At 35.5% G+C, this 26,458-nt stretch overlaps 1 protein-coding gene across 2 annotated transcripts in view; it reads right to left on the bottom strand.

The window, feature by feature from the left end:
- CYLC1 (cylicin 1) overlaps positions 1 to 26,458 on the bottom strand; it is a 42,342-nt gene that overhangs the window by 14,192 nt on the left and 1,692 nt on the right. For both annotated transcript variants that reach the window (XM_025372790.1, XM_025372789.1), the window contains exons 2-3: positions 2,132 to 2,172; positions 481 to 599 (exon numbers count right to left, since the gene is read on the bottom strand). In XM_025372790.1, the coding sequence (XP_025228575.1) occupies positions 481 to 599; positions 2,132 to 2,172 (160 nt within the window). The remainder of the gene's footprint in view (positions 1 to 480; positions 600 to 2,131; positions 2,173 to 26,458) is intronic.

Consider the following 26,458-nt stretch of genomic DNA (forward strand, 5'->3'; position numbering starts at 1 on the left):
GAGATGCTTTAAAATTGCTTGATATCATAATAGGTGATCTATACATGCTTGTTTTTCCTTTTGCTAATTGATAGGATAACTCCACTTTAGAGAAACAGTAGAAAACTTGAATCTCTTAATATCGAGTCTCCTGAATTTCATATTTTGTAAAATAAGGAGACCTTGAAACCTCATCAAGATCAGTTTCTGCTCTAATATATAAATTTTAACTGCTTTTTGCAGTTGGTAAACATGCCTGATAGAACTTGCCAGGTGAAGTATTAGGTTCTCCAGCTTGCTTAGATAATGTCTTTGATGTGGATAATTATGTAGAAATATGAGCTTAATCTAAAGCAGTAGGGGCAGTCTGTTGTACAGAAAATTACAAATTAAAAAAAAATCTTCCAACAGGTAGTAAAAGTCAAGTTACAAAGGTCTTATATTTATATATGCTTTACCAACTTAGATTTTGTTTTTAAAAATGACTTTTTCTATACTTACAGTAACTGTTATTTGTGATTTCAAAGGTCTTGATTTATCATTTGTACCTCTCTGGGGTGGTTTGGGAAATGTCAAAGCAAAGTGTTTTTGATTCCATGATTTTCTGCTTGATTCACTGACTAAATGAGAAAGGATAATAAACAACTTGGAGTTAATGTCAGATGTTCCACAGACCTGAAATATTCTTGAAAAAGAAACATATTATTTAAATTAAACTAAGTTATAAATTAAAATATAGATTTTTTCTCAGAGTTCCTACTTTATTTGCATAGCAATCAGAGAAAATAAAAACTATTTTTCTTATTTATCATTGAATTTTATTAAAAATAAATTTGTAATTTTATTTTCTACATTAAACTAATTTTCACAGATACTTAAATCATGATGGTAAAATAATAGAATCAGACAGTAGGAATAGAAAATAGAGATTTACTGTTTCCTTGAAAATATCTACATCATCTCCTCTATCCTGGCTTTTTTTTCTTTATGTCACTTTAGTTAGATTGCAGACAATAAAATTTCTTCTATAGTCTTCATAATAACTAGCACGATGTTGACAACAGTCAGTAAAAGTCTTGATTGATTACATCTGAGTGTTTCTTTTAGCACGTCTTTGACCTCAGCGGCATCCCAAACTGCAGGAATTAGGGCCCTAGGTGGAAATACTGCATTCCATTCTGGAGATTGTATTTAAAGAAGGACATACATACTTGAGGATAACCAGAATAGTGTGATCAGGAAGATCAAACTATCTGAAAACTATGTCAAAAGTGGAACTGGTAACGAAACTCAACATAGCTCTCTTGGGGACGGAGAGACTAATCAGAGATATGGTTACTATATTTAGATTTTTAAAGAGCTGCTATATTGGTGAAAAGTAGTCATAGTAATAATAGCATAACTGCAACCACTAACACTCGTGTAGTGTTTACTATGTGCCAGACTGTGTTCTAAGCATTTTAGTAAACTTGTTTAATCTCTATAACAATGCTTTGAATTAGGTAATATAATTGTCTCCATTTTACGGATGTGGAAAAATAAAGCACAGAGATGGGGAGAGGTTAAATTAATTGCTCCAAATCGTAAAGCTAGTAAGTAGCAGAGTTGATTTGAACCTAGGTGCTTTGGGCCCAGAGCCCATGCTCTTAATCACAATGTTATAGACTTCTTTTATATGTATCCTGAGGAGTGGGCTAGAACCAATAGGTAATAGTTATAGCAGTGCAGGCAGATTTCAGCTCAGTATATTAAAGTAAACGTTCCTAAAGTTGCAGCTGTTTAACAAATGGGTTGTTCATTAACTATTTTCATCTCTCTGACTATATTTGCCCTCTTTACTGTAATTATGAATTCTAAAAACAAGGGAATCTTACACAAGTAAAATTGGTTTGTATTATGAAGGAGAGCAAACTAAATAAATCTTTCTTCAAAACCAGTGAGTGCAAATCTACATCACGGCCAGAAATATACACACACATATACACCAACCAACATACACATACAAATATCACGCATACATGCTTTTATAAAATTTTTACAAAAATTCATAGCAGTTTCTGCTTTATCACATTTACTGGAATACACTAGTCATTAGTTCCTAAAATTATTTTCCAATCTAAGAAAAATTAAACTTCATTAACTAAATTCTTACTTGGAATGGAGTTGTCATATGTTCTGATGTTTACTTCTAGTCTATTAAAAGAAGAAAATGCTTTAATTAAATTTGTATTATGGACAATAAATGATACATTTTTAAGTAAACTATCCTTTATTTCTAAGAAACAAAGCCCAATGCTATGTTTAAGCAGTGATTTGGAACTGTCTTATTGTCACTCATTATTATAACAAATTCTTCAATCATAACACTTCAAAAACTTGTATTCATTCTCTTATCTCCATTATTTAAGAATGTCTACCTTTAATGCATATTAGTCTCCCTATTCAAAATCAATTGTATTTTTACTAGACATTTAAAAACCTGAAATAAAAATACTAACTTAATTAAGTAATCTGTTACTTAATAACAAATAAGTAAATTGAACGAGTTCAGCCTCAAAATATTCTCTAGTGAAAAATTCTAAGTCAGAATTTTCTTAGTTCACTGAAAAAGTTCTGAAGTAAACTCACATTTTAATGTTTTCACAAATTACATCAAATCACTAATCATGTCTTATGGGGGCACATATAAGTGTTGATCTGGATTTTGAATTGTCTCTCCACACAGGGATAATTGATTCACGATATTCTCCATTTGGAAGGTGCCCATTTGATTTGGTACTAATCAGTATTGTCTACCAAAAATAAACATGGCATAATGTGTTTTGAAAGTGTTACTTCCTTATTAGCTAGAATGGTAAATTCAACCATTGCTACAGCTGAAGTTGTGCTTATATAAACGCATGTCCCAGTAAGCTTGTCCAACCCGTGGCCTGCAGGCCACATGTGACCCTGAAGGGGTTTGAATGAAACTCAGCACAAATTTGTAAACTTTCTTAAAACATTATGAGTTTTTTTTTTGTTTTTTTGGTTTTTTTTTTTTTTTTTTTTTTTTTTTTGCTATTTGTTTTTTTAGTTGATCAGCTATCATTAGTGTTAGTGTATTATATGTGTGGCCCAAGAGAATTCTTCTTCTAATATGGTCCAGGGAAGCTGAATGATTACACACCCCTGCCTTAGGGCTTTACTTTTTTGACTTACCTAAATCATCAGGTATTAAAACACAAAACAAAAATAAGTCAAAATGATAAAATGTATTTTTTATTTTATTTATTTTCTTTTTAGTGTTCTATATTTTTATTTATTTATTTTTTCATTATTATACTTTAAGTTTTAGGGTACATGTGCACAACGTGCAGGTTTGTTACATACGTATACATGTGCCATGTTGGTGTGCTGCACCCATCAACTCATCAGCACCCATCAACTCGTCATTTACATCAGGTATAACTCCCAATGCCATCCCTTCCCCCTCCCCCCTCCCCATAATAGGCCCCAGTGTGTGATGTTCCCCTTCCCACGTCCAAGTGATCTCATTGTTCAATTCCCACCTATGAGTGAGAACACGCAGTGTTTGGTTTTCTGTTCTTGCAATAGTTTGCTGAGAATGATGGCTTCCAGCTGCATCCATGTCCCTACAAAGGACACAAATTCATCCTTTTTTTATGGCTGCATAGTATCCCGTGGTGTATATGTGCCACATTTTCTTAATCCAGTCTGTCACTGATGGATATTTGGGTTGATTCCAAGTCTTTGCTATTGTGAATAGTACCGCAATGAACATACGTGTGCATGTGTCTTTATAGCAGCATGATTTATAATCCTTTGGGTATATACCCAGTAATGCGATGGCTGGGTCATATGGTATTTCTAGTTCTAGATCCTTGAGGAATCGCCATACTGTTTTCCACAATGGTTGAACTAGTTTACAATCCCACCATCAGTGTAAAAGTGTTCCTATTTTTCCACATCCTCTCCAGCACCTGTTGTTTCTTGACTTTTTAATGATTGCCATCCTAACTGGTGTGAGATGGTATCTCATTGTGGTTTTGATTTGCATTTCTCTGATGGTCAGTGATGATGAGCATTTTTTCATGTGTCTGTTGGCTATATGAATGTCTTCTTTTGAGAAGTGTCTGTTCATATCCTTTGCCCACTTTTTGATGGGGTTGTTTGTTTTTTTCTTGTAAATTTGTTTGAGTTCTTTGTAGGTTCTGGATATTAGCCCTTTGTCGATAAAATGTATTTATATATGATGCAAATCTATTTTCATTTTCTAAAGTAAAGCTCTAGTGTCCAGCACAAAACCTGACACACACTCGTCATTAAATAACAACTGACATACTTATTTAGAAAGAACTTTGGAGACACTGAGCAATAAAGTATCTAGTCCAGTAATTCGTAACTGGACGTAAACATCAAAATTAATTCAGAAGTTTTAAAAACATAAACACATCTGAGAACTGCTCTCAGAACCATGAATCAAAATTTCTGAGTTGAGTCAATAAAGTCTGTATTTAAAACTGTCTTAGATGATTTTGATACTCAGCTCTGTTTAAGAACTACTGCTCTGAATTGTTTTGAAAAAGAAAACTTTATAGATTTCTGAAATAGTTAAAGTTTGTGCTTTTGGTTTTTCCAAAGGTAATTGATCAATGACCCCCTATTTGTCTGTAGTGAAACCCCTTCATTCAATAGGGTAGCTAGAAGATGTTACGACATGTATCCCTGGAAATTTAGCAGTTTAGTAGTCGGCCATGCTGACTTGATCACTGCTTTTATACTCTAAGAAAAAGACTACACCTGCATTGATTTTTACTTTCTTCCCACAGTCTAAAGTAGCATTTTCTAAGCTTCATTTTTCAAACATTTTATCAGTAAACAATTTTGAACACATCAACTTAATATGTGTGTGAATAGTTCATAGTCTATTGTAATGGTATATATTATAAATTATTTATTATATATTATATATTAAAATAAGACATTTCAAAATATGAAGTGAAACATGTAAATTCAAGTGTTAATATATTATTTCTACACTTCAGTTGTCTTGCACATACATCTCACTTGGGATATCACTAGAAAAGGCAACAAAGAACCAGTCAGAAAAGGGATAATTTAGCCAAATATTATGAAATTCCTGCTTTATATAGAAAATATTTCAGTCTCAAATTATTGGAAATTGAAACATAGTTAAACTTCTGAGCAGTTTTCTTCATTTTCTAAGTGTAGTCTTAGTTATTATTTGTTTTATAAGTGGATATGTACATGCTCCTTATATATGTAGGTGATGGTAACCTATCTCTTGATATAAAGGAGAAAATTAGTGATATAAGCCAACAGTGTAACTACATAGTTAAAGTTATAAAAGAAAATAACTCCCAACTCAAGATTTTAGCACAACACAAATATCCTTTAAAAATTAAGATAAAATAAACACATGTTTGTTTGTTTGTTTACTTTCATCTTAGGTTCATGGGTACACATACAGGTTTGCTACACAGGTAAACTCGTGTCACAGGAGTATGTTATACAGATTATTTTATCACCCAGATACTAAGTGTAGTACCCAAGAGTTATTTTTTTTTTGTCCTCTCTCTCTTCCCACCCTCCACACGCTAATAGGCCCCAGAGGCTTTGATCCCCTCTGTTTTCATGTTATCATTTAGTTCCCACTTATAAGAGATAACATGCAGTATTTGGTTTTCTGTTTCTTTGTTAGTTTGCTAAGGATAATGGCTTGCAGCTCCATTCATGTTCCCACAAAAGACATGATCTGATTCCATTTTTATGGTTGCGTAGTATTCCATGTGGTATATGTACAATATTTTCTTTATGCAGTCTACCATTGATGGACATCTAGAATGATTCCATGTTTTTGCTAATGTGAATAGTACTGCACATGTATTTGTGATAGAATGATTTATATTCCTGTGATAGAATGATTTATATATCCAGTAATGGGTATAAAACCATTGCTGGGTTGAATGCTAGTTCTGTTTTTAGCTTTTTGAGGAATTGCCACACTGCTTTCCACAACGGTTGATGTAATTTACACTCCCACCAACAGTGTATATAACCTTTTCCTTTTCTTCACAACCTCATCAGCATCTGTTATTTTTTGGCTTTTTAATAATAGCCATTCTCATCAGTGTGAGATGGTATCTTACTTTGATTTTGGTTTGCCTTTCTCTAATGATCAATGGTGTTGAGTTTTTCATATGCTTGTTGGCCATCTGTATGTCTTCTTTTAAGAACTGTCTGTTTATGTCCTTTGCCCAATTTTAAGTGGGGTTATTAGTTTTTTTTCTTGTACATTTGTTGAAGTTCCTTTTAGATGCCTCATATTAGACTTTTGTCCATACATTGCAAACATTTTCTCCTATTCTTAAGGTTGTCTGTTTACTCTGTTGGTAGTCTATTTTGCTATGCAGAAGCTATTTAGTTTAATTATTACAAAAGTAATTGTGATTTTTGTCATTACTTTAAAGGGTAAAAACCACAATTACTTCTGCAGCAACCTAATAGGTCTCATTCATCAGTTTTTGCTTTTGTTGTGATTGCTTTTGGCGTGTTTGTCATGAAATCTTTGCCAGTTACTACAACCAAAATGATATCGCCTAGGTTGCCTTTCAAGGTTTTTATAATTTTGGGTTTCACATTGAAAGCTTTAATTCATCTTGAGTTGATTTTTTATATGGTGTAAGAAAGAGGTGCAGTTCCAATTTTCTGTATATGTCTAGTCAGTTATCTCAGAACCATTTATTGAATAGGGCGTCCTTTCTCAATGCTGGTTTTTGTTAGCTTTACGGAAGTTCAGATGGTTGCATGTGTGTGGCCTTATTTCTGGACTCTCTATCTGTTCCATATATCTATGTATCTGTTTTGTATTAGTACCATGCTGTTTTGTATTTTGGTTACTGTAGTCCTGTAGTATAGTTTAAAGTTGGCTAACATTATGTCTCCAGCTTTGGGTTTGTGTGTGTGGGTGTGTGTGTATGTGTATGCACGTGTGTGTGTGTGTGTGGGGGGAGAGTTTTTTGTTTGTGTTTTTTGCTTAGGATTGCCTTGGGTATTTGGGCTTTATATTTGGTTTTATATAAAATTTAAATAGTTTTTTTCTGGTTTTATGAAGAATGTCATTGGTAGTTTGATAGAAATAGCATTGAATTTGTAAATTGCTATGGACAGTATGGCCATTTTAATAATATTGATTCTTCCTATTCATGAGTATAGAGTGTTTTCCACTTGTTTGTGTTATCTCTGATTTCTTTGATCAGTGTTTGTAATTCTCATGGTAGAGCTTTTTAACCTCCCTGATTAGTTGTAGGCCTATGTATTTTATTCTTTTTCTGGCAATTGTGAATTGTATTAGTTTTCTGATTTGGCTCTTAGCTTGACTGTTATTGGTTGATAGAAATGCTAGTCATTTTTGCATATTGATTTTGTGTCCTGAAATTTTTCTGAAGTTGTTTATCAGCTTAAGGATCTTTTGGGCTGAGACTACAGAGTTTTCTAGGTATAGAATCATGTCAGCTGCAAATAGGAATAGTTTACTTCCTCTATTTCAATTTATTGCTTTCATTTATTTCTCTTGTCTGATTTCCCTGGCCAGGACATCCAATACTATGTTGAATATGAGCATTGAGAGAAGGAATCCTTGTCTTATGCTGGCTTTCAAGGAGAAAGCTTCCAGCTATTCCCTATTCAGTATGATGTTGGCTATGTTTTTGTCATAGACGACTCTTATTATTTTGAGGTGTGTTCCTTCACTACCTAGTTTATTGAGAGTTTTTAACATGAAGGGGTGTTAAATTTTATTGATAGCCTTTTGTTCATCTATTGAGATAATCATGTGGTTTTTGTCTTTAGTTCTGTTTATGTGATGAGTCACATTTGTTAATTTGCATATATTGAACCAACCTTACATACCAGGGATGAAGTCTACTTAATCATGATGGACTAGATTTTTTGACATGCTGCTGGATTTAGTTTGCAAGTTTTTTTTTTTTTTTTTTTTGAATGTTTGCATCAATGCTCATCAAGAACATTGGCCTGAAGTTTTCTCTTTCTGTTGTGTCTTTTCCATGTTTTGGTATCAGGATGATCCTGGCCTTATAGAATGAGTTGAGGAAAAGTCCCTCCTCCTCAATTTTTTTAGAATACTTTCAGTAGGAATGGTTCCAGCTCTTCTTTGTATATCTGGTCAAATATGGCTGTGAATACATCGGGTCCTGAGCTTTTTTGTTTTTGTTTTTGTGGGTTTTTTTTGTTTTTTTTTGTTTTTTGGTTGATAGGCTATTTATTACAGACTCAATTTCAGAACTTGTTATTGGACTGTTATAGGAATCAATATTTTTCTGGTTTAGGTAGTCTTGGGAGGATGTATGTGTCCAGGAATTTATCCATCTCTTTCACGTTTTCTAGTTTGTGTGCATAGAGGTGTTCGTACTAGTTTCTGATTTTTACTTTTTACCCTGTGGAGTTAGTGGTACTGTCTCCTTTGTCATTTTAGCTGTGTTTACTTGGATCTCATCTTTTTTCTTCTTTATTAGTCTAGATAGCAGCCTATCTTATTAATTTTTTGAAAAAACTTTTGGATTTATTGATCTTTTCAATGTTTTTTTCACGTCTCAATTTCCTTCAGTTCAGCCATGAGTTTGGCTATTTCTTGTCTTCTGCTAGCTTTGGGTTTTGTTTGCTCTTACTTCTCCAATTCTTTCACTTGTGATAATAGACTATTAATTTGATACCTTTTTTCACTTGTTTTTGAAATGGAGTCTCACTCTGTTGCCCGGGCTGGAGTGCAGTGGTGTGATCTCAGCTCACTGCAAGTTCCGCCTCCCAGGTTCACGCCATTCTCCTGCCTCAGCCTCCCGAGTAGCTGGGACTACAGGCGCCCACCACCACGCCCAGCTAATTTTTTTGTATTTTTTTTAGTAGAGACGGGATTTCACCATGTTAGCCAGGATGATCTTGATCTCCTGACCTCGTGATCCATCCACCTTGGCCTCCCAAAGTGCTGGGATTACAGGCGTGAGCCACCACGTCCGGCCCTTTTTTCACTTTTTAATGTGGGTGTTTAGTGCTATAAATTTGCCTCATAACATTGCTTTAGCTCTGTCTCTAACACTTATTTATTTCTGTCTTAATTTTGTTATTTACCCAAAATTCATTCAGGAGCATGTGGTTTTATTTCAATGTAATTGCAAGGCTTTGAGCTATTTTTTAGTCTTGACGTCTATATTTTATTATGCTGTGGTCTGAGAGTATTTTTGGTATAATTTTGGTTCTTTTGCATTGCTGAAGATTATTTTATGTCTAATTGTGTGGCTAATTTTACACAATATGCCATGTTGCAATTAGAAGCATGTATATTCTGTTGTCTTTGGTTGGAGAGTTCCGTTGAGGTCTGTGAGATCCATTAGGTCCAATGCTGACTTCGTGTCCTAAATATCTTTGTTCATTTCCTGACTCAGAGATCTGTCTAATACTGTCAGTGGAGTGTTGAAGTCTTCCTCAATTATCGTATGGGAGTCTAAGTCTCTTTGTAGGTCTCTAAAAGGTTGCTTTATGAATCTGAGTACTCCTGTGTTGGGTGTGTATGTGTGTGTGTGTGTATATATATATATATATATTCCCATTAAATTACCACTGACATTCTTCACAGAATTTATAAATTATTTTAAGATCCATATGGAACAAAAAAATTCCGAATAGTCAAGACGATCCTAAGCTAAAAGAACAAAACTGGAGGCATTATGCTACCAGACTATATATGATATTTAGGTCTTCTTGTTGAATGGAACCCCTTACCATTATGTAATGCTCTTTTAAAATGTTTATTTTATTTTATTTTAGTTCCAGGATACATGTGCAGGATGTGCAGATTTGTTACACAGGTGAACATGTCCTATGGTGGTTTGCTGTACCTACCAACCCATCACCTAGGTGTTAAGCCCAACATGCACGTGATGCTCTCCTTCCCTCCGCCCCTCCAGATAGACCCCAGTATGTGTTCTCCCCCTCCCTGTGTGAATGTGTTCTCATTGTTCATCTCCCACTTACAAGTGAGAACATGCAATGTTTAGTTTTCTGTTCCTGCATTAGTTTGGTGAGAATAATGGCTTCTAGCTCCATCATGTCCTATCTCATTTATTTTTAGGGCTGCATAGAATTCCGTGGTGTATATGTACCACATTGTCTTTATCCAGTCTATCATTGATGGACATTGATCATGGTGGATAAGCTTTTTGATGTGCTGCTGGATTTGGTTTGACAGTCTGTTATTGAGAATTTTTGCAGTGATGTTCCTCAGGGATATTGGCCTGAAGTTTTCTCCTTTTTTCTTTCTTTCCTTTCCTTTCTTTCCTTTCTTTCCTTTCTTTCCTTTCTTTTCTTTCTTTTCTTTCTTTTCTTTCTTTTCTTTCTTTTCTTTCTTTCTTTCTTTCTTTCTTTCTTTCTTTCTTTCTTTCTTTCTTTCTTTCTTTCTTCTTTCTTTCCTTTCTCTCTTTCTTTCTGTCTTTCTTTCTGTCTTTTCTTTCTTTCTCTTTTTTTTTGTATCTCTGCCAGGTTTTGGTATCAGGATGATGCTGGTTTCATGAAGTGATTCAGGGAGGACTCCTTCTTTTTCAATTGTTTGTAATACTTTCAGTAGAAATGTTATCGACTCCTCTTTGTACCTCTGGTAGAATTCAGCTGTGAATCCATCTGATCCTGGGCTTTTTTTTTTTTTTTTTTTTTTTTAACTGATAGGCTATTTATTACTGCCTCAATTTCAGAAATCATTGTTGGTCTATTCAGGGATTCAATTTCTTTTTTTTTTCAGTATTGGGAGTGTATATGTCCAGGAATTTATCCATTTCTCCTAGATTTTCCAACTTATTTTGCATAGAGGTGTTTATAGTATTCTCTAACAGTCGTTTGTGTTTCTGTGAAGTCAGTGGTGATATGCCCCTTATCATTTCTGATTGTGTCTATTTGATTCTTCTCTATATTCTTCTTTATTAGTCTAGTTGGCAGTTGATCTATTTTATTATATTATTAAAGTATCTTTTTAAAATTATTATTAATATTATTTTATTATTAAATAAATAAATAAATAAATAAAGAGCTCCTGGATTCCTTGATTTTTTGAAGGGCTTTTTTTGTGTCTCTATCTCCTTCAGTTCTACTCTGATCTTAGTTATTTCTCGTCTTCTGCTAGCTTTGGGGTTTGTTTGCTCTTGGTTCTCTAGTTATTTTAGTTGTGACGTTAGGGTGTTTATTTGAGATCTTTCCAGCTTTTGATGTGGGCATTAAGTGCTATAAGTTTCTCTCTTAACCCTGCTTTACCTGTGTACCAGAGATTCTAGTACATTGTCTCTGATCTCATTGGTTTCAAAGAACTTCTTGCTTTCTGCCTTAATTTTATTATTTACCCAGTATTCATTCAGGAGCAGGTTCAATTTCCATGTAGTTGTGTGGTTTTGGTGAGTCTTTCAGTTCTAATTTGATTATGCTGTGGTCTGAGAGACTGTTATGTTTTCAGTTATTTTGAATTTGCTGAGGAGTATATCATTTCCAAATATGTGATAGATTTTAGAGTAAGTGCCATGTGAAACAGAGATAAATGCATATTCTGTTGGTTTTGGATGCAGAGTTCTGTAGGTATCTACCAGGTCAACTTGATCCAGAGCTGAGTTCAAGTCCTGAATAGCTTCGTTAATTTTCTGTCTTGATGATCTGTCTAATATTAACAGTGACTGTTAATGTCTCCCACTTTTATTGTTTGGGAGTCTAAGTTTCTTTTTAGGTCTCTAAACACTTTTTTTTTTTTTTTAATTTGGGTGCTCCTGTATTGGGTATATACATATATTTAGAATAGTTAGCTCTTTTTGGATCCTTTGTCATTATGTAATGTCCTGTTTGTCTTTTTTGATCTTTGTTGAGTTAAAGTCTATTATGTCAGAAACTAAGACAGCAACATCTACTATTTTTCTGCTTTCCATTTGCTTGGTAGATTTTCCTCCATCCCTTTTGTTGAGCATATGTGTGTCTTTGCACAGGAGCTGGTTCTCTTGAAAACGGAACACCAATGATTCTTGACTTTATCCAACTTGCTATTTTGTGTTTCTTCATTGGGACATTTAGCCCATTTACATTTAAGGTTAATATTGTCATGTGTGTATTATATCCTATCACCATAATGCTAGCTGGTTACTTTGCAGACTTGTTGTGGTAGTCGCTTCATAGTGTTATTGGTCTGTGTACTTCAGTGTGTTTTTGTAGTGGCTGGTAACAATTTTTCCTTCCCATATTTAGTGCTTCCCTCAGGAGCTCTTGCAAGGCAGGCCTGGTGGTGACGAATTCCCTCAGTATTTGCTTGTCTGTAAAAGATTTTATTTTTCTTTTGCTCATGAAGCTTCATTTGGCCAGATATGGTATTCAGGGTTTAAAATTTTTTCTTTAAGAATGGTGAATATTGGCCCCAATCTTTTCTGGCTTGTGGCATTTCTGCTGAGAGCTCTGCTGTGATTCTGATGGGCTTCCCTTTGTAGGTGACCTGACCTTTCTCTCTGGCTGCCCTTAACATTTTTTTTTTCTTTATTTTAACCTTGGAGAATCTGATGATTGTGTCTTGAGGTTGATCTTTCATAGAGTATCTTACTGGGGTTCTCTGGATTTCCCGAATTTGAATGTTGGCATGCTTTGTTAAACTGGGGAAGTTTTCCTGAATGAGATCCTGAAGTATTTTATCCAGCTTGGTTTCAATCTCCCTGTCTTCTTTAGGTACCCCAATCAGTCTCAGGTTTCATCTTTTTACATCATCCCACAATTCCCAGAGGTTTTGTTTGTTCCTTTCATTCTTTTTTCTTTAATCTTGTCTGTCTTTCTCATTTCAGCAAGATAGCCTTGAATTTCTAAAATTGTTTCCTCCACTTTGTCTGTCTGGCTACTGATACTTGTGGTTGCATTGTGAAGTTCTTATGTTGTTTTTTTCAGATTTATTAGGTCATTTATATTTCCCTCTAAACAGTTATTCTGGTTAACAGCTCTTGTAATGTTTTATCATGGTTCTTAGCTTCTTTGCATTGAGATAGAACATGCTCCTTCAGCTCAGTGAAGTTTGCTGTTATCCACATTCTGAAGCCTATTTCTGTTAGTTAATCCATCTCAGCCTCAGCCCAGTTCTATGACTTTGCTGACAAGGTGTTGTAATCATTTGGAGGAGAAAAGGCACTCTGGATTTTTGAGGTTTCAGTTTTTTTATTTATTCTTTTCTTATCTTCTTGAGTTTATCTAGTTTCAATCTTTGAGGATGCTGTTATTTGGATAGAGTTTTTGTAGGGACTTTTTTGTTCATTCTGTTGTTGTTAATTACTGTTATTTTTCTTTTAACAGTCAGGCCTCTTTTCTGTAGGGCTGCTGTGGTTTGCTGGGGGTCCACTCCAGGTCCTATTGGCCTGGGCCTCTCCCGCCCCTGGAGGTGTCACCACTGGAGGCAGTAGAACAGCAAAGATGGCTGATCTGCTACTTCTTCTGGGAGCTGCATCCCACAGGGTAACCAGCCTGACACCAGAGGGAATGCTCCTGAAAAGGTGTCTAACGACCCATTATGGGAGTCTCACACAGTCAGGAAGCATGGGATCACAGACCCACTTAACACAGCACTCTGACTGCCACTTGGCAGAGAGGGTGCCCTGTATTGGGGAGAATCCCACTCTTCTGGACTGTCTGAATTTCTCAGAGCCAGCAGGGGAAAAACTAAGTCCACTGATCCATAGAGACTGTGGCCACTGCTCCCCTCAGGGGATCTGCCCCAGGGGGATCAGAGTTTTGTCCATAACCCCCTGTCTGGAGTTGCTGAAATTCCTGCAGGGAGGGCTTACCCAGTGAGGAGGAGTGGGTCTGCGTTCAGCCAAAAGAGGCAGTCTGGCCGTGATCTGTCACAGCCACTGTGCTGTGCTGTGGGAAATTTCTCTTGGTCTAAACCACTCAGTCTCCCTGGCACCAACCAGGGGACTGGAGCTGCAGTGATGGCTGCCACCCCTCTGGCAAGGAGCTCAGTCATCTTAGGCAGCAGGTAGCCACAGCGATGGCTGTCACCCACCCTTCCAGGAGCTCAGTCATCTTAGGCAGTCTGCAGCCATGTGGCCTCTGAGAATCTGCACAGTTCTGTGCTTGGGATCCAAGGCCCTGGTGGCATGGGATCATGAGGGAATCTCCTGATATTTGGGTTGCATAGATCTGTGGAAGAAGTGTGGTCCTTAGTGGGGTTGCACACTCACTACTTCCCTTGGGTGGGTGGGAACTCCCCTTGCCTCATGCAGCTCCCAGGTAAGCTATCACTCCACCCTGCTTTTATACACTCTCCATGGGTCCTGCCAACTGCCTAATCAGTTCCAGTGAGAGAGAACCTGGATACCTTAGTTGCTGGTGCAGGATTCAGTCTCCATTTTTGTTCTTGGTGGGACCCTTCAACCGTAGCTATTTCTAGGTGGCTACTTAGCCCCTCCCTGATGTAATGCTCTTATTTTTTATCTTTGTTAGTTTAAAGTCTGTTTTATCTGAAATTAGGGTTACAACCCCAGCTTTTTGTCTGATTTCCATTTGCTTAGTTTATTTTCCTTCATCCCTAATTTTGAGCCTATGGATGTCATCGCATGTAAGAAGCATCTCTTAAAAACATCATACCATTGGGTCTTTTTTTTTTTTTTTTTTTTTTTTTTTTTTTTTTTTGAGACAGAGTCTCGCTCTGTCGCCCAGGCTGGAGTGCAGTAGCCGGATCTCAGCTCACTGCAAGCTCCGCCTCCCAGGTTTAAGTCATTCTCCTGCCTCAGCCTCTTGAGTAGCTGGGACTACAGGCGCCCGCCACCTTGCCCAGCTAGTTTTTTGTATTTTTAGTAGAGACGAGGTTTCACCGTGTTAGCCAGCATGGTCTCGATCTCCTGACCTCGTGATCCGCCCGTCTCGGCCTCCCAAAGTGCTGGGATCACAGGCTTGAGCCACCGCGCCCGGCCAAGGGTCTTGCTTTTTTATATAGCTTTCTACTCTCTGTCTTTTAAATTGGGCATTTAGTCATTTACATTTAAAGTTAATATTGATATATGTGGATTTGATTCTGACATGGTGTTGTTAGCTGGTCATTATGTTGACTTGCTTATGTGGTTATTTTATGGTGTCACTGATATATGTATTTAAGTGTGTTTTTGTGTTCATTGGTAATGTTTTCTTCTTTTCACATTTAGAGTTGTTTTCAAGATCTCTTGTAAGGCATGTCAGGCGGTAATGTACTTCATCAGCATTTGCTTATCTGAGAAGGATCTTATTTCTCCTTTGCTTCAGAAGCTTCATTTGGCTGGATGTGAAATTCTTGGTTGAAGTTTTTTTTTTTTTTTTCCTTTAAAAATGTCAAATATAGTGTCACAATCTCTTCTGGGTTTTAGGGTTTATAGTGAGAGTTCCACTGTTAGCCTGATGGGGTTTTCTTAGTAGGTTACCTGCCCTTTCTCTCTAGCTATCTTTAACATTCTTAAAAAAAGATATTTTTAAACAAATAAAAACCATGATAATTTCATTGCAAGCAGAAAGCACTAAAGGAAATATTAATGAGATTTCTCTAGGCAGGAAAATATGACCTGAGATGATCCTCATTTAACACAAGATAAAATAAAGACCATCAAAAGAGCAAGTATAGAATATAAATATTATTTACAAATAATAGTAATTATAATCTACTAAGTTTGGAATACATAAGTGTATAATAATAATAGTGTAACAATGTGGGTGGAATAAATTGAATTAAAGTGCAAGGTGCTTACATTTTTTGAGAACTAATGGAAATATTAATTCATACTAAACTATAAGATGTCAAAGATTAATCTAATCCCTGGAATAACAACAAATTAATAATAAAATAATGTATAAATGATAATACGGAGGAAAATGTAATGAAAAAATATAAAACTAAAAGTAGTACTGTATAAACTCACAATTAGTTGGAGCTTTAGCATACCTATCTTAATAACTAATCAAACAAAAATAAAATGTATATCAAAGGAGATATAGAAAACTTGAATAACGGAGTTTGACATCCTGTAAAAACACTACATCAAACAATTGCATTATACATTATTTTTTTCAAATTCACATAGAACATTTAACAAGAGTGACCACATACTGGGCCATGAAGCAAGTCACAATAAGTATCAATGTATTGAGTTTATATGGAATGTAATTGCAGACCTGCCCCAGTAAAACCGGGCACCATGCAGGACTTCATGGACCTAGGCTCCAGACTGCCTGGCAGACTCAGTCTCCAGGTTTGCCCCCACTGCAGATGAGGCTGAAACCTGCAGACTCAAGGCCAACACCCATAGAGGCGTCCAGGTCTATCTCAGTGCCAGACTAGCCCCCAGAGCTCTGGCTTGTTCTATAGACTCAGATTTCAGGCCTGCTCAAAGCTCCAGTCCTGCCCTACTGCCAGGCTGGCTGCCACAGCTCTAGTCACCAGGCTGGCACTTGAAAATCCCAAGTCCAGGCAGCCACCAAAGCCTTAAGCATCAGACTGTCCACAGGAGACTACCAACATAGACCAAAATTTCAAGCCTGCCGCAGCCCTATGATTGGCCCCCACAGTCCTAAAATATGGGCTGGCACTTGCAAATCCAGGCTCCACACCAACCCCCATGCCCTCAGGCCCCTGGTGGGCACCCATGGACTCAACCTCCAGGTTGGCCCCAATACCCAGGCTTAAGACCTGCTCAGTGCCAGGCTTAGTCTTAATAATTAAAAGTCTTAATAATTAATAACTTACCGACACAGTGAATGCCAGGTCCAAATGTCTTCATTGATCCTTTCTTCCAAATTCCTAAAAAAAGATTGTTTACAAACTCATTCAGAGAATAGAAAAGGAGGAAATATTTATAAATTTTTTTATGAAGGGAGCATAAGCTAGATACCAACACCTGATAAATTCTTTAACACAAAGTAGAATTATAGGCCTACATCTTTTATAAACGTTTATGCCAAAATTCTTTTTTCTTATTTTTTTTTGATACAGGATATCTTTCTGTCACCCAGACTGGAGTACAGTGGCATGATCATTGCTCATTGCAACTCTTTTAACTCGTGGGCTCAAGTGATCCTCCTGCTTTACTCTCCCAAGTAGCTAGGAGTACAGGTGCACACTTCAATACCTGGCTGATTTTTGTTTATTTTTTATTTTTTTGTAGAGACAGGATCTGATTATGTTGTCTAGACTGGTCTCAAATTCTTGGCCTCAAGCAATCCTCCTACCTTGTCCTCCCATGGCACTGGAATTACTAGCATGAGACACCGTGTCAAGCTGATGCCAAAATCATTAAACATTTTTGGAAAATTTAATACATAGAAAGGATATTATATCATGACCAAATGGAGATTATTTCAGGTTGGTTTAACATATGAAATTGACTACATTAAGACAGTAAAGAAGAAAAAAACTATATGATCATTTCATCATGTAGGAAACAAAATTTGATGATAATATCTAACACTATTTATAATAAATTTTTAGCATAAAGAAGAAAAAAATTATATTATCATCTCAACATTGAGAAAAAATATTTGATAATATCTTACACTTATTTATGTAAATCTTTAACAAACAAGGAATAGACAAGAACTACCTTAATCTAATAATGGGAACCTATAGAAAACCTACAACAAATGTATTACTCTATAGTGAAAAGTTGGAAAGTTTTCTCTGACCTCAGAAACAAGAAAAAGATGTTCACTAGTATAATTTTAATTTAACATGATGATGGAAATTTTAGTGCGATAAGAAGAAAGATGAGGCAAGTAAAAATAAGTTAAAAATCATAAGAAGAGAAAAAAGAAGAAATAAAACTGTCACTATTTAAAGGGAGCATGACTGTTTACATAGAACATTCAAAATATCTATGGGGCACTATTAAAATTAATGAGTGAATTTAGTAAGATTGTTAGAGACAAAGATAAAATGTAATAATAGTCATTCTGACTGGTGTGAGACTGTACCTCATTGTGGTTTTGATTTGCATTTCTGTATTGATCAGTGATGTTGAGCGTTTAGCTATTTTTAAAAATTCAGAAAATAGATGTTGGCAAGGTTGTGGAGAAAAAGGAATGCTTATACACTGTTGGCAGGAGTATAAATTAGTTCAACCATTGTGAAAGAAAAGTGACAATTCCTTAAAGACTTAGAGGAAGAAATACAAATTGACCCAGCAATCCCATTACTGGGTATATACCTAAAGGAATAGAAATCATTCTATTATAAAGATAAATGCATGCTTATGTTCATTGCAACACTACTCACAATAGCAAAGACATGAAATGAACACAAATGCCCATCAACGGTAGACTGGATTTAAAAACTGTGGTACATATCCACTATGGAATACTATGTAGCTATAAAAATGAATGAGATCATGTTCTTTGCAGGGCTATGGATGGAGTTGGGAGCTATTATCCTCAGCATACTAGAGCAGGAACAGAAAACCAAACACCACATGTTCTTACTTATAAATGGGAGCTGAATGATGAGAACACATGGACACATAGAGTGGAGCAACACACAATAGGGTCTATCAGAAGATGGAGGGTAGGAGGAGGGAGAGGATCATAAAAAATAACTAATGGGTACCAGACTTAATACCTGAGTGATTAAATAATCTGTACAGTGAACCCCCATGACACAAGTTTACCTATATACCAAATGTGAACATGTACTCCTGAGCTTTAAAAGTTAACAAAAAGATAAACTATAATTACCTTTCTATATACCATGAAAAAACATTTAGAAAATATTCTAGTAATACCATTTATGCAATCAAATAAAAAATAGCAAATACCTAGAAATAAATTTAAAAATATATACGTACAATAGCTTTATCCTGAATAGTAGAAACTAATATTAAGATACATTTTTTTAAAAATACACAAATAGAAATATATAACATGTTAGAGTATGAAAGACTCAGTAATACAAAATATAGCAATTATTTTCAAATTCAAGTATTAATTCAGTGTAATCCCAATAATTTTTAAAATGTTTTTGTGATTACTGTCTAGTGATTCTACCATTTATATGGAAATAAAAGATTCAAGAATATACAAGACAATTTGGAAGTAAAATAACATGAAAGATATATAATGCCACATATTAATATACCAAGTTATTTTAAAGTGACAGTAATTAAGATAATGGAACATAGATACAGAGACAAATAACTAATGAAGTTGAATGGAAAGCAAAATAAGAGACCTATATAGATACAGTCACACAAATTATACCAAAGTTTTCATGCACTGGAGAAAAATGGGGTTTTCAATAATGATTTTAATCAATTAAGTATCTACAAGGGGAAAAGTGTGATTCTTGACCACCATTTCACAATAAGTACCAGAATCAATCTCAGATAGACTGAAGACCTAAAGCTGAACTGTAAAATAATAACAGTTCTATGAGGTAACAAAGGAGGATATCTTAACGATAGTAGAGTAGACAAATATTTATTAAACTGGGCATAAAATCTATAACCATAATGAAATATAGTGATATATTGAACTCCCATTATCCAGTTATTACAAACTGTACAAGTTTTTCCTTCTCTAATAATTGTAGAAGAAAGAGAAAATAGATAAATAAATAAATAAATAAATAAATAAATAAAATACACATTTCTTTGAACATCATGACAAAGATTCTTTAGAGAAATAGTATGGTTATGACAACAATATGAATAATAGGTAATATTTTCATTGTGCTTTTATAGAATTTCAGTGTTCATAATAAACTTTCAAATATGTAATGTTTTAATGTAGTTGAATAATTATATTTGCTTGATTTGATCTGGGGTGAAATCCTGCTCTTAAAATCTTGTATTCCTTTTCAGTTTATGCACTCTCTATTTCAAATTTACTCTTTATAAAGATAACTTTCTTCTTGTCCTATCGTTTTTGCACCATTTATGTTTAATTCATCACTTTTCTTTAATTTCCTGATAATCAAATGAATTTAATCCTCAAACTTAGACAAGAAATTATACTGTAGTTTTCACTAAATTATTCATTCAACAATTGAATATTAAGTATTGTTGAAGGCTGAACAATAAAAAAAATCCAAACTTTAATTTCTAGGACCTGTGCATGTTATCGTATGTGGCAAACAGGACTTTGCATAAGCGGTTAAATTGAGAGTCTTGAGACTGGGAGGTTATCTGGATTGTTCAAGAGGGCACAAAATGTAATCACCAAAACTATTATAAGAGGAAGAAAAGAGGGTCAGAGGAGGAGAAAGCAAAGTGATTATGAAAGCAGAGATTGGAGTGGTGCACTTTGAAGGAGGAAGAATGGGGGCTAGCCAAAAATTCTGAGTAGCCACTGAAAGGTAAAAAAAGCAAGGAAATAGATTTTGCCCTCAGAGTTTAGAAGAAATCAGCCTTGCTAACACCTTGATTTTAGCCCAGTGAAATAGATTTTAGATTTCAGACCTCCACAACTGTAAAACTATGTTGTTTCAGCTACTATGTTTGTGACAATTTTCCACAACAACAATAGAAAATTAATGCAAATGTTGGTACCAGGAGTGGTTGTTACTGTAATATATATTCAAAGATGTAGAAGTAGTTTTGGAACTGGGCATTGGAAAGAGGTTAAAATAATTTTAAGGAGAGTGATGGAAAAAGCCTTGATTGCCTTGAATAAAACTGCTAGAAAATATGGATGTTGAAGACTTTGTTGGTGAAAACTCAGAGAAAGTGAGGAACATTGTAGAAGAAAGCCTACGTCATCTTTGAGAATACATAAATCATCATAAAAAGACTTGATGAAATATGGATTTTAAAGATGTTGCTGGTGAGAACTCAGGAGGTAGTGAAAAACATGTTATTGAAGACTGGGGGAAAGATAATTCCATCTGTATAGTGGCAGAAACAGCTGAACTATGTTCTACAGTTATGTGAAGAACATAAGTAATGAACTAGGATATTCAGTTGAGGAGATTTTCAAGGAAAGCATTGAATGTATAATGCAGTTTCTTCTTGCTGCCTGTAGTAAAATGAGAAGGAAAATAAATATAATTAAGGAAAGAATTGCTATGCAAACAATCACCAGGACTTAATTATTTGGGAAATTCTCACTTTATGCAGATTTTAAAAGATGATAAATTAAGGTTCACTGTCAGGGAAGTGTTCTCCAGAGAGAGTGCTGAGTGGGGCTGGACAATATTTTGCTAGTGCTGGAAGATAAAGCATGTTACTTAAGGATCTGATCAACCATCTCAGCAAAAGTCAGGTATATAGACTAAATGTATAAAAATATTTTCTTTATAAACATCTGTGGAGGAAACTTTTTTTAATGGCTGGTATGCTCATAATATACACAAGAGAAGCACAAGTTTCTGAGAATGTTATACGAGCAGAAACACTGAGAGTTTGGGATGAAAAGGGACGAGAGAGGAAGGATGAAAGAATTAAACTGATAAATCTATACAGGCAGGAATCAGGCAGGCAGAGCGACTCAGTTACAAACATGTGCTATCCTTTAAAAAAAACGATGGAAGGGGAACATCACACACCGGGGCCTATCATGGGGAGGGGGGAGGGGGGAGGGATTGCATTGGGAGTTATACCTGATGTAAATGACGAGTTGATGGGTGCAGCACACCAACATGGCACAAGTATACATATGTAACAAACCTGCACGTTATGCACATGTACCCTACAACTTAAAGTATAATAATAATAATAAAATAAAATAAAAAATAAAATAAAATAAAAAGTTCAGTAACATAAGTATTAAGTACTGTGCACTAAATAGTTAACATCTATAATTAAAAATAAAATGTACAACTTTAAAAAAAAAAAAAAAAAAACGATGGCTAACTCTGAGGGTAGAGCTAAAAGCCCAGGGGTGGAGCCATGGGCCAAGGTAGTGGAATCTCAAGCCGCAGTAGATTATTCACAGACATTGATATCTAACAGAGTTTACTCAGTTTGACTTAGAAATTGCTTGAGGCCAATGATTCCTTTTTTATTGGTTTGTTTTATTTTCCCGTTTTATGGAGTTAAAATGTCTATGATTATTATTCTGTCCATGTTCAATCATTGTATTTTTGGAGCAGAAAATGTGTTTTTTAATTTTACAGTTCTACAGATATAGGGTAATTTCACCCTAGGATGGAACACATACAGAATCTCACTATACCTGATTTAGATGATTTACACTATAGCAACTGGGACTTTAGAGCTGATGATATTTGCATATGATATTGGACTTGAGTTAATACTGAAATGAGGTGATAGTTTTGTAGATGTTAGTTTAGCTTTGAGTGACTGTATTTGCATGTGGGATAGAAATGAATATTTGGGGTTCAGGACAGACTGTAGTAGGCTGAATAATATACTCTAAAGATATCAATTTTCTAATCCCTTATTGGGGAAACCCACCCCCGATATTCAACGTGGGTCCTTTTCTATTTTCCCTAAGTGTTGACTGGTCTGAGAAATAAAGGGAAAGAGTACAAAAGAGAGAAATTTTAAAGCTAGGTGTCCAGGGGAGACATCACATGTCGGCAGGTTCCATGATGCCCCCTGAGCTGTAAAACCAGCAAGTTTTTATTAGCAATTTTCAAAAGGGAGGGAGTGTATGAATAGGGTGTGGGTCACAGAGATCATATGCTTCAGGGGCGACAAAAGATCACAAGGCAGGAGGTCAGGGCAGGATCACAAGGTCAGGGCGAAACTAGAATCACTAATGAACTTCCATGTCCAGCTGTGCACGCATTGTCACTGATAAACAAGGTTCAAGTGCAGAGAACTGGTCTGACTACAATTTGTCAGGCTGGAATTTCCTAATCCTAGCAAGCCTGGGGGTGCTGCAGGAGACTAGGGTGTATTTCAACCCTATTTACATCTGCATAAGGCAGACACTGCCAGGCCGGCCATTTTAGAGGCCCTGCCCTGGGAATACATTCTTTTCCCAGGGCTGTTAATTATTAATATCCAGCGATATTTATCTTACCCGTTTTTGGTAATAAGAGAAATATGGCTCTGTTCCGCCAGGCCCACAGACAGTCAGACTTTAAAGTTATCTCCTTTGTTCCCTGAAAATCGCTGTTATCATGTGCTTAAATTGCTAGATTTCATATTCAAATACACATGCTCTACAAACAATTTGTGCAGTTAACACAGTCATCACAGGGTCCTGAAGCGACATTCATCCTCCACTTACAAAGATGACGGGATTAAGAGATTAAAGTTAAGACAGGCGTAAGAAATTATAAAAGTATTAATTTGGGGAACTAATAAATGTCCATGAATCTTCACAATTTATGTTCTTCTGTCGTGCTTTCAGCCGATTCCTCCCTTCAGGGTCCCTGACTTCCCGCAACAATCCTGGAAGTTGTGAAAGTTATCTTACATGGCAAATGACAATTTGCAGGTGCGATTAAAATCTTAGATTCTCCCGGTGGTTCCTAAGTATTATTACAATTGTGTATATAAGAAATAGGTAAAAGAAGATTTGATTACAGAAGAAATGCAATATGATGACATTGCAGAGATCAGAATGATGCAGTCAAAAACCAAGAAATGCTAGCAGCCACAAGAAGCAAAAAAAGGCAAAGAATAAAATCACTTCTGATGCCTTCAGAAAGAATCAGCCCTTCCAATAACTTGATTTTAGCTCTGAATGATTCATTTTGTACTTACGTCTTCCAGAAATGTAAGGGATTAAATTTCTATCATTTTAATCCACAAAGTATATGGTAATTTGTTACAGAGACAATATGAAACTAATCAAGGTAACACGCACAGAGGTTTTAGCAATAATCTAAATAAGAGATCAAAATGGTTTAGAGTTGACGGCAGAACTGATGTTGGGACTAAATTCTAGATATATTTTAAAGGTAATCCCTATACGATTTGGTGATGTACTGGATGTTCACTGCTAGAGAAAGAAGGCAATTGAGGATGACGCCGAAGGTATGTTGGGGTGTGTGTGTGTGTGTGTGTGTGTGTGTATGCATGTGTTTGTTTGCTTAAACAACTGAGTGAATAGTAGTGCCAATTTCTGAGATGCAGAATACTTATGGATGAGCAGGTTTAGAAGGGGTACAAAATAATATTTTCGTTTTGCTCATATTAAGTTTGAGATATATATTAGACATCTAAGTGGAATTGTCAATAAATTGGTTGTACATATAAATCTGAAAATTAGAGGTGTGGTCTGGAACTGAGATATAAATTTAGAATTCATCAGCATTTAGATGGGATATAAAATCATTGGACTGGATGATATTGTATACTAAATGCTTGTAGATAAGAAAAAAAAGAAGTCCGAGGTCTAAGTTTTTGGGCTATTCAACATTTATAGATTGAAGAGGTGAAGAGAAACCAGCAACAGAGGCTGATAAGGAATAGTAATATAATAGAAGGGAAACCAAGAAAGCAGAGTGACATGATAACCAAGAGAAGAATATTTCATGAAAGGGGTCAGTTGTATCAAGTGCTGCTAGTGGAACTGTAGATGTGAAAGCCATTCCATGGAATGGTAAGGACAAAATCTGAAATAAGTCTGGGAGAGAAAAGAAAGTAGTAATAGTGATTTTCTCCGTTAATGGATCTGGGAATCTAGTATAGGAGAGTGAATTTTGCCAACTCTCCTTTTGTTCTTTTTGAATTATCCACCATATATATGCATTCAATTTTTCAATTAAAATATAGTTTAAAAAGAGATTGTTAGTTGGAGAAAAGGAAGTGAAGATAACTAATATGAATAATTCTTTCCAAGAGATTTTCTATACAAAGATGATGGAAAATGGGGTGGGGGCTGGAAGAGGCTGTGAAGGAAAAGGGATTTTTTAAGTGGAAACGGGATTTTTTAAATGGTAGGAGTTGCTAATTTTTTTTTGAACACTGATGGGACAAAATCTACAAAGAGTTAAGAAAAAATGATGTTATAGAAGAATATGAGTTAACAAAAAAGCTATACGCATAAATAGTGAAGAAAATTCAATCCTGTGTTATGAGTTGACTTACGTCCCCCAAATTTATATTCAAGTTCTAACATCTGGTACTTGTGAATATTACTTTATTTGGAATTGGATCTTTGCAGGAGTAATCAAATAAAGATGAGATCATACTGAATTAAGTTGTGCCCTAATCTAGTGACTAGTGTTCTTACAAGAAAAGAAAATCTTTTTCTTATCAGAACAAAGGGAGAAAGAGACATAGACAAAAAGTGGATGCCATGTGATGATGAAGGCAGATATTGGTGCAATGCATCTACAAGCCACACAATACCAGGAACTGCCAGAAACTAGGAGAGAGAGGCACGGAACAGAGTCTCCCTTAGAACCTCTAGAGTAAACCAATCCTGCTGATACCTTGATTTTGGACTTGCAGTCTCCAGAACTGTGAGACAATATATAATGGTTTAAGCCAATCAGTTTCTGGTAGTTTCTTACAGTAGCCTTCGGAAACTAGTATGCCTAGTTAGAGGAGTTAAATGTAACAAGAAGAAAGCATCTGCTCTAACAGGACTGAAGGTGGGGTACTGGGGTAAAGATGAATGCAGAATACTGCCAGGTAGCATTAATGGACCACTTGAAATTTGTCATTTTATATTTAAATTGAAGATAATGATTATGGTTACACAGTTTTTTTTTCTCATGCACATTTATCTTGCAGAGGTGTGGGGCATAATTAGAGGTTTAAATTTGTTAAAAATTAAGCTTTTTTCAGCAAAGATGTCCAAAAAGAGAGTGGGGTAAAGGGAGCTGAGGATATACTCAAGGAAATATTTGTGCTAATTCACCATGAGCCTGTAAAAATCTAAGATAGGAAAAGATTTATGACAGGCAACAGAAGAAAAGCCACAGAAGGATCATTAGCAAGGAACAGGGAAAAGGTAGTAGAATCAATGATCAGTCTTAGAGGTAGAATTGCTGAAATGAGATTATTAGAGGTGCCTGACGTATCAGTTGGAGAGTGGAATGTTTGAATTTGAGATTTTGGATGGATATGTGCAGTAGTAAACCACTAAATTAGGATGTAAGACAAAATAACTGGAGAAGAGAAAGTTAAATAATTAAAATGTTAGATATGAGATTGATCATCTAACAGTAAAATTACTAGAAATTAAGACAAATGTACTTTTGGAGAAAGTGATAGCCAGACTGAAAATCATCACAAAATGAAGCAGAGTACTAGGAGTTAGGTCGTGAATACCACAAGGAAAGGTCACAGGTGATATAAGTTGATGACATGAGATTCAAAGTTGGCTATTTTTGGAAGTAAGAAAGGAGAATGACCTGGAAATAGCATTGAGGAATAAAGCCGACATCTATTGCGTTTTTGGGTTCAGTGGTAGGAGAGGATGTAGGAAGGAAAACATCAACCGCTCTTGAAGGCTGCAGGAAAAGCAATGAATTTGAGAGAGAGTTGGGTTTCAGATACAGCAAGAGGACAGA

Source organism: Theropithecus gelada, chromosome X, assembly GCF_003255815.1.
Source record: "Theropithecus gelada isolate Dixy chromosome X, Tgel_1.0, whole genome shotgun sequence".
Classification (NCBI taxonomy): domain Eukaryota; kingdom Metazoa; phylum Chordata; class Mammalia; order Primates; family Cercopithecidae; genus Theropithecus; species Theropithecus gelada.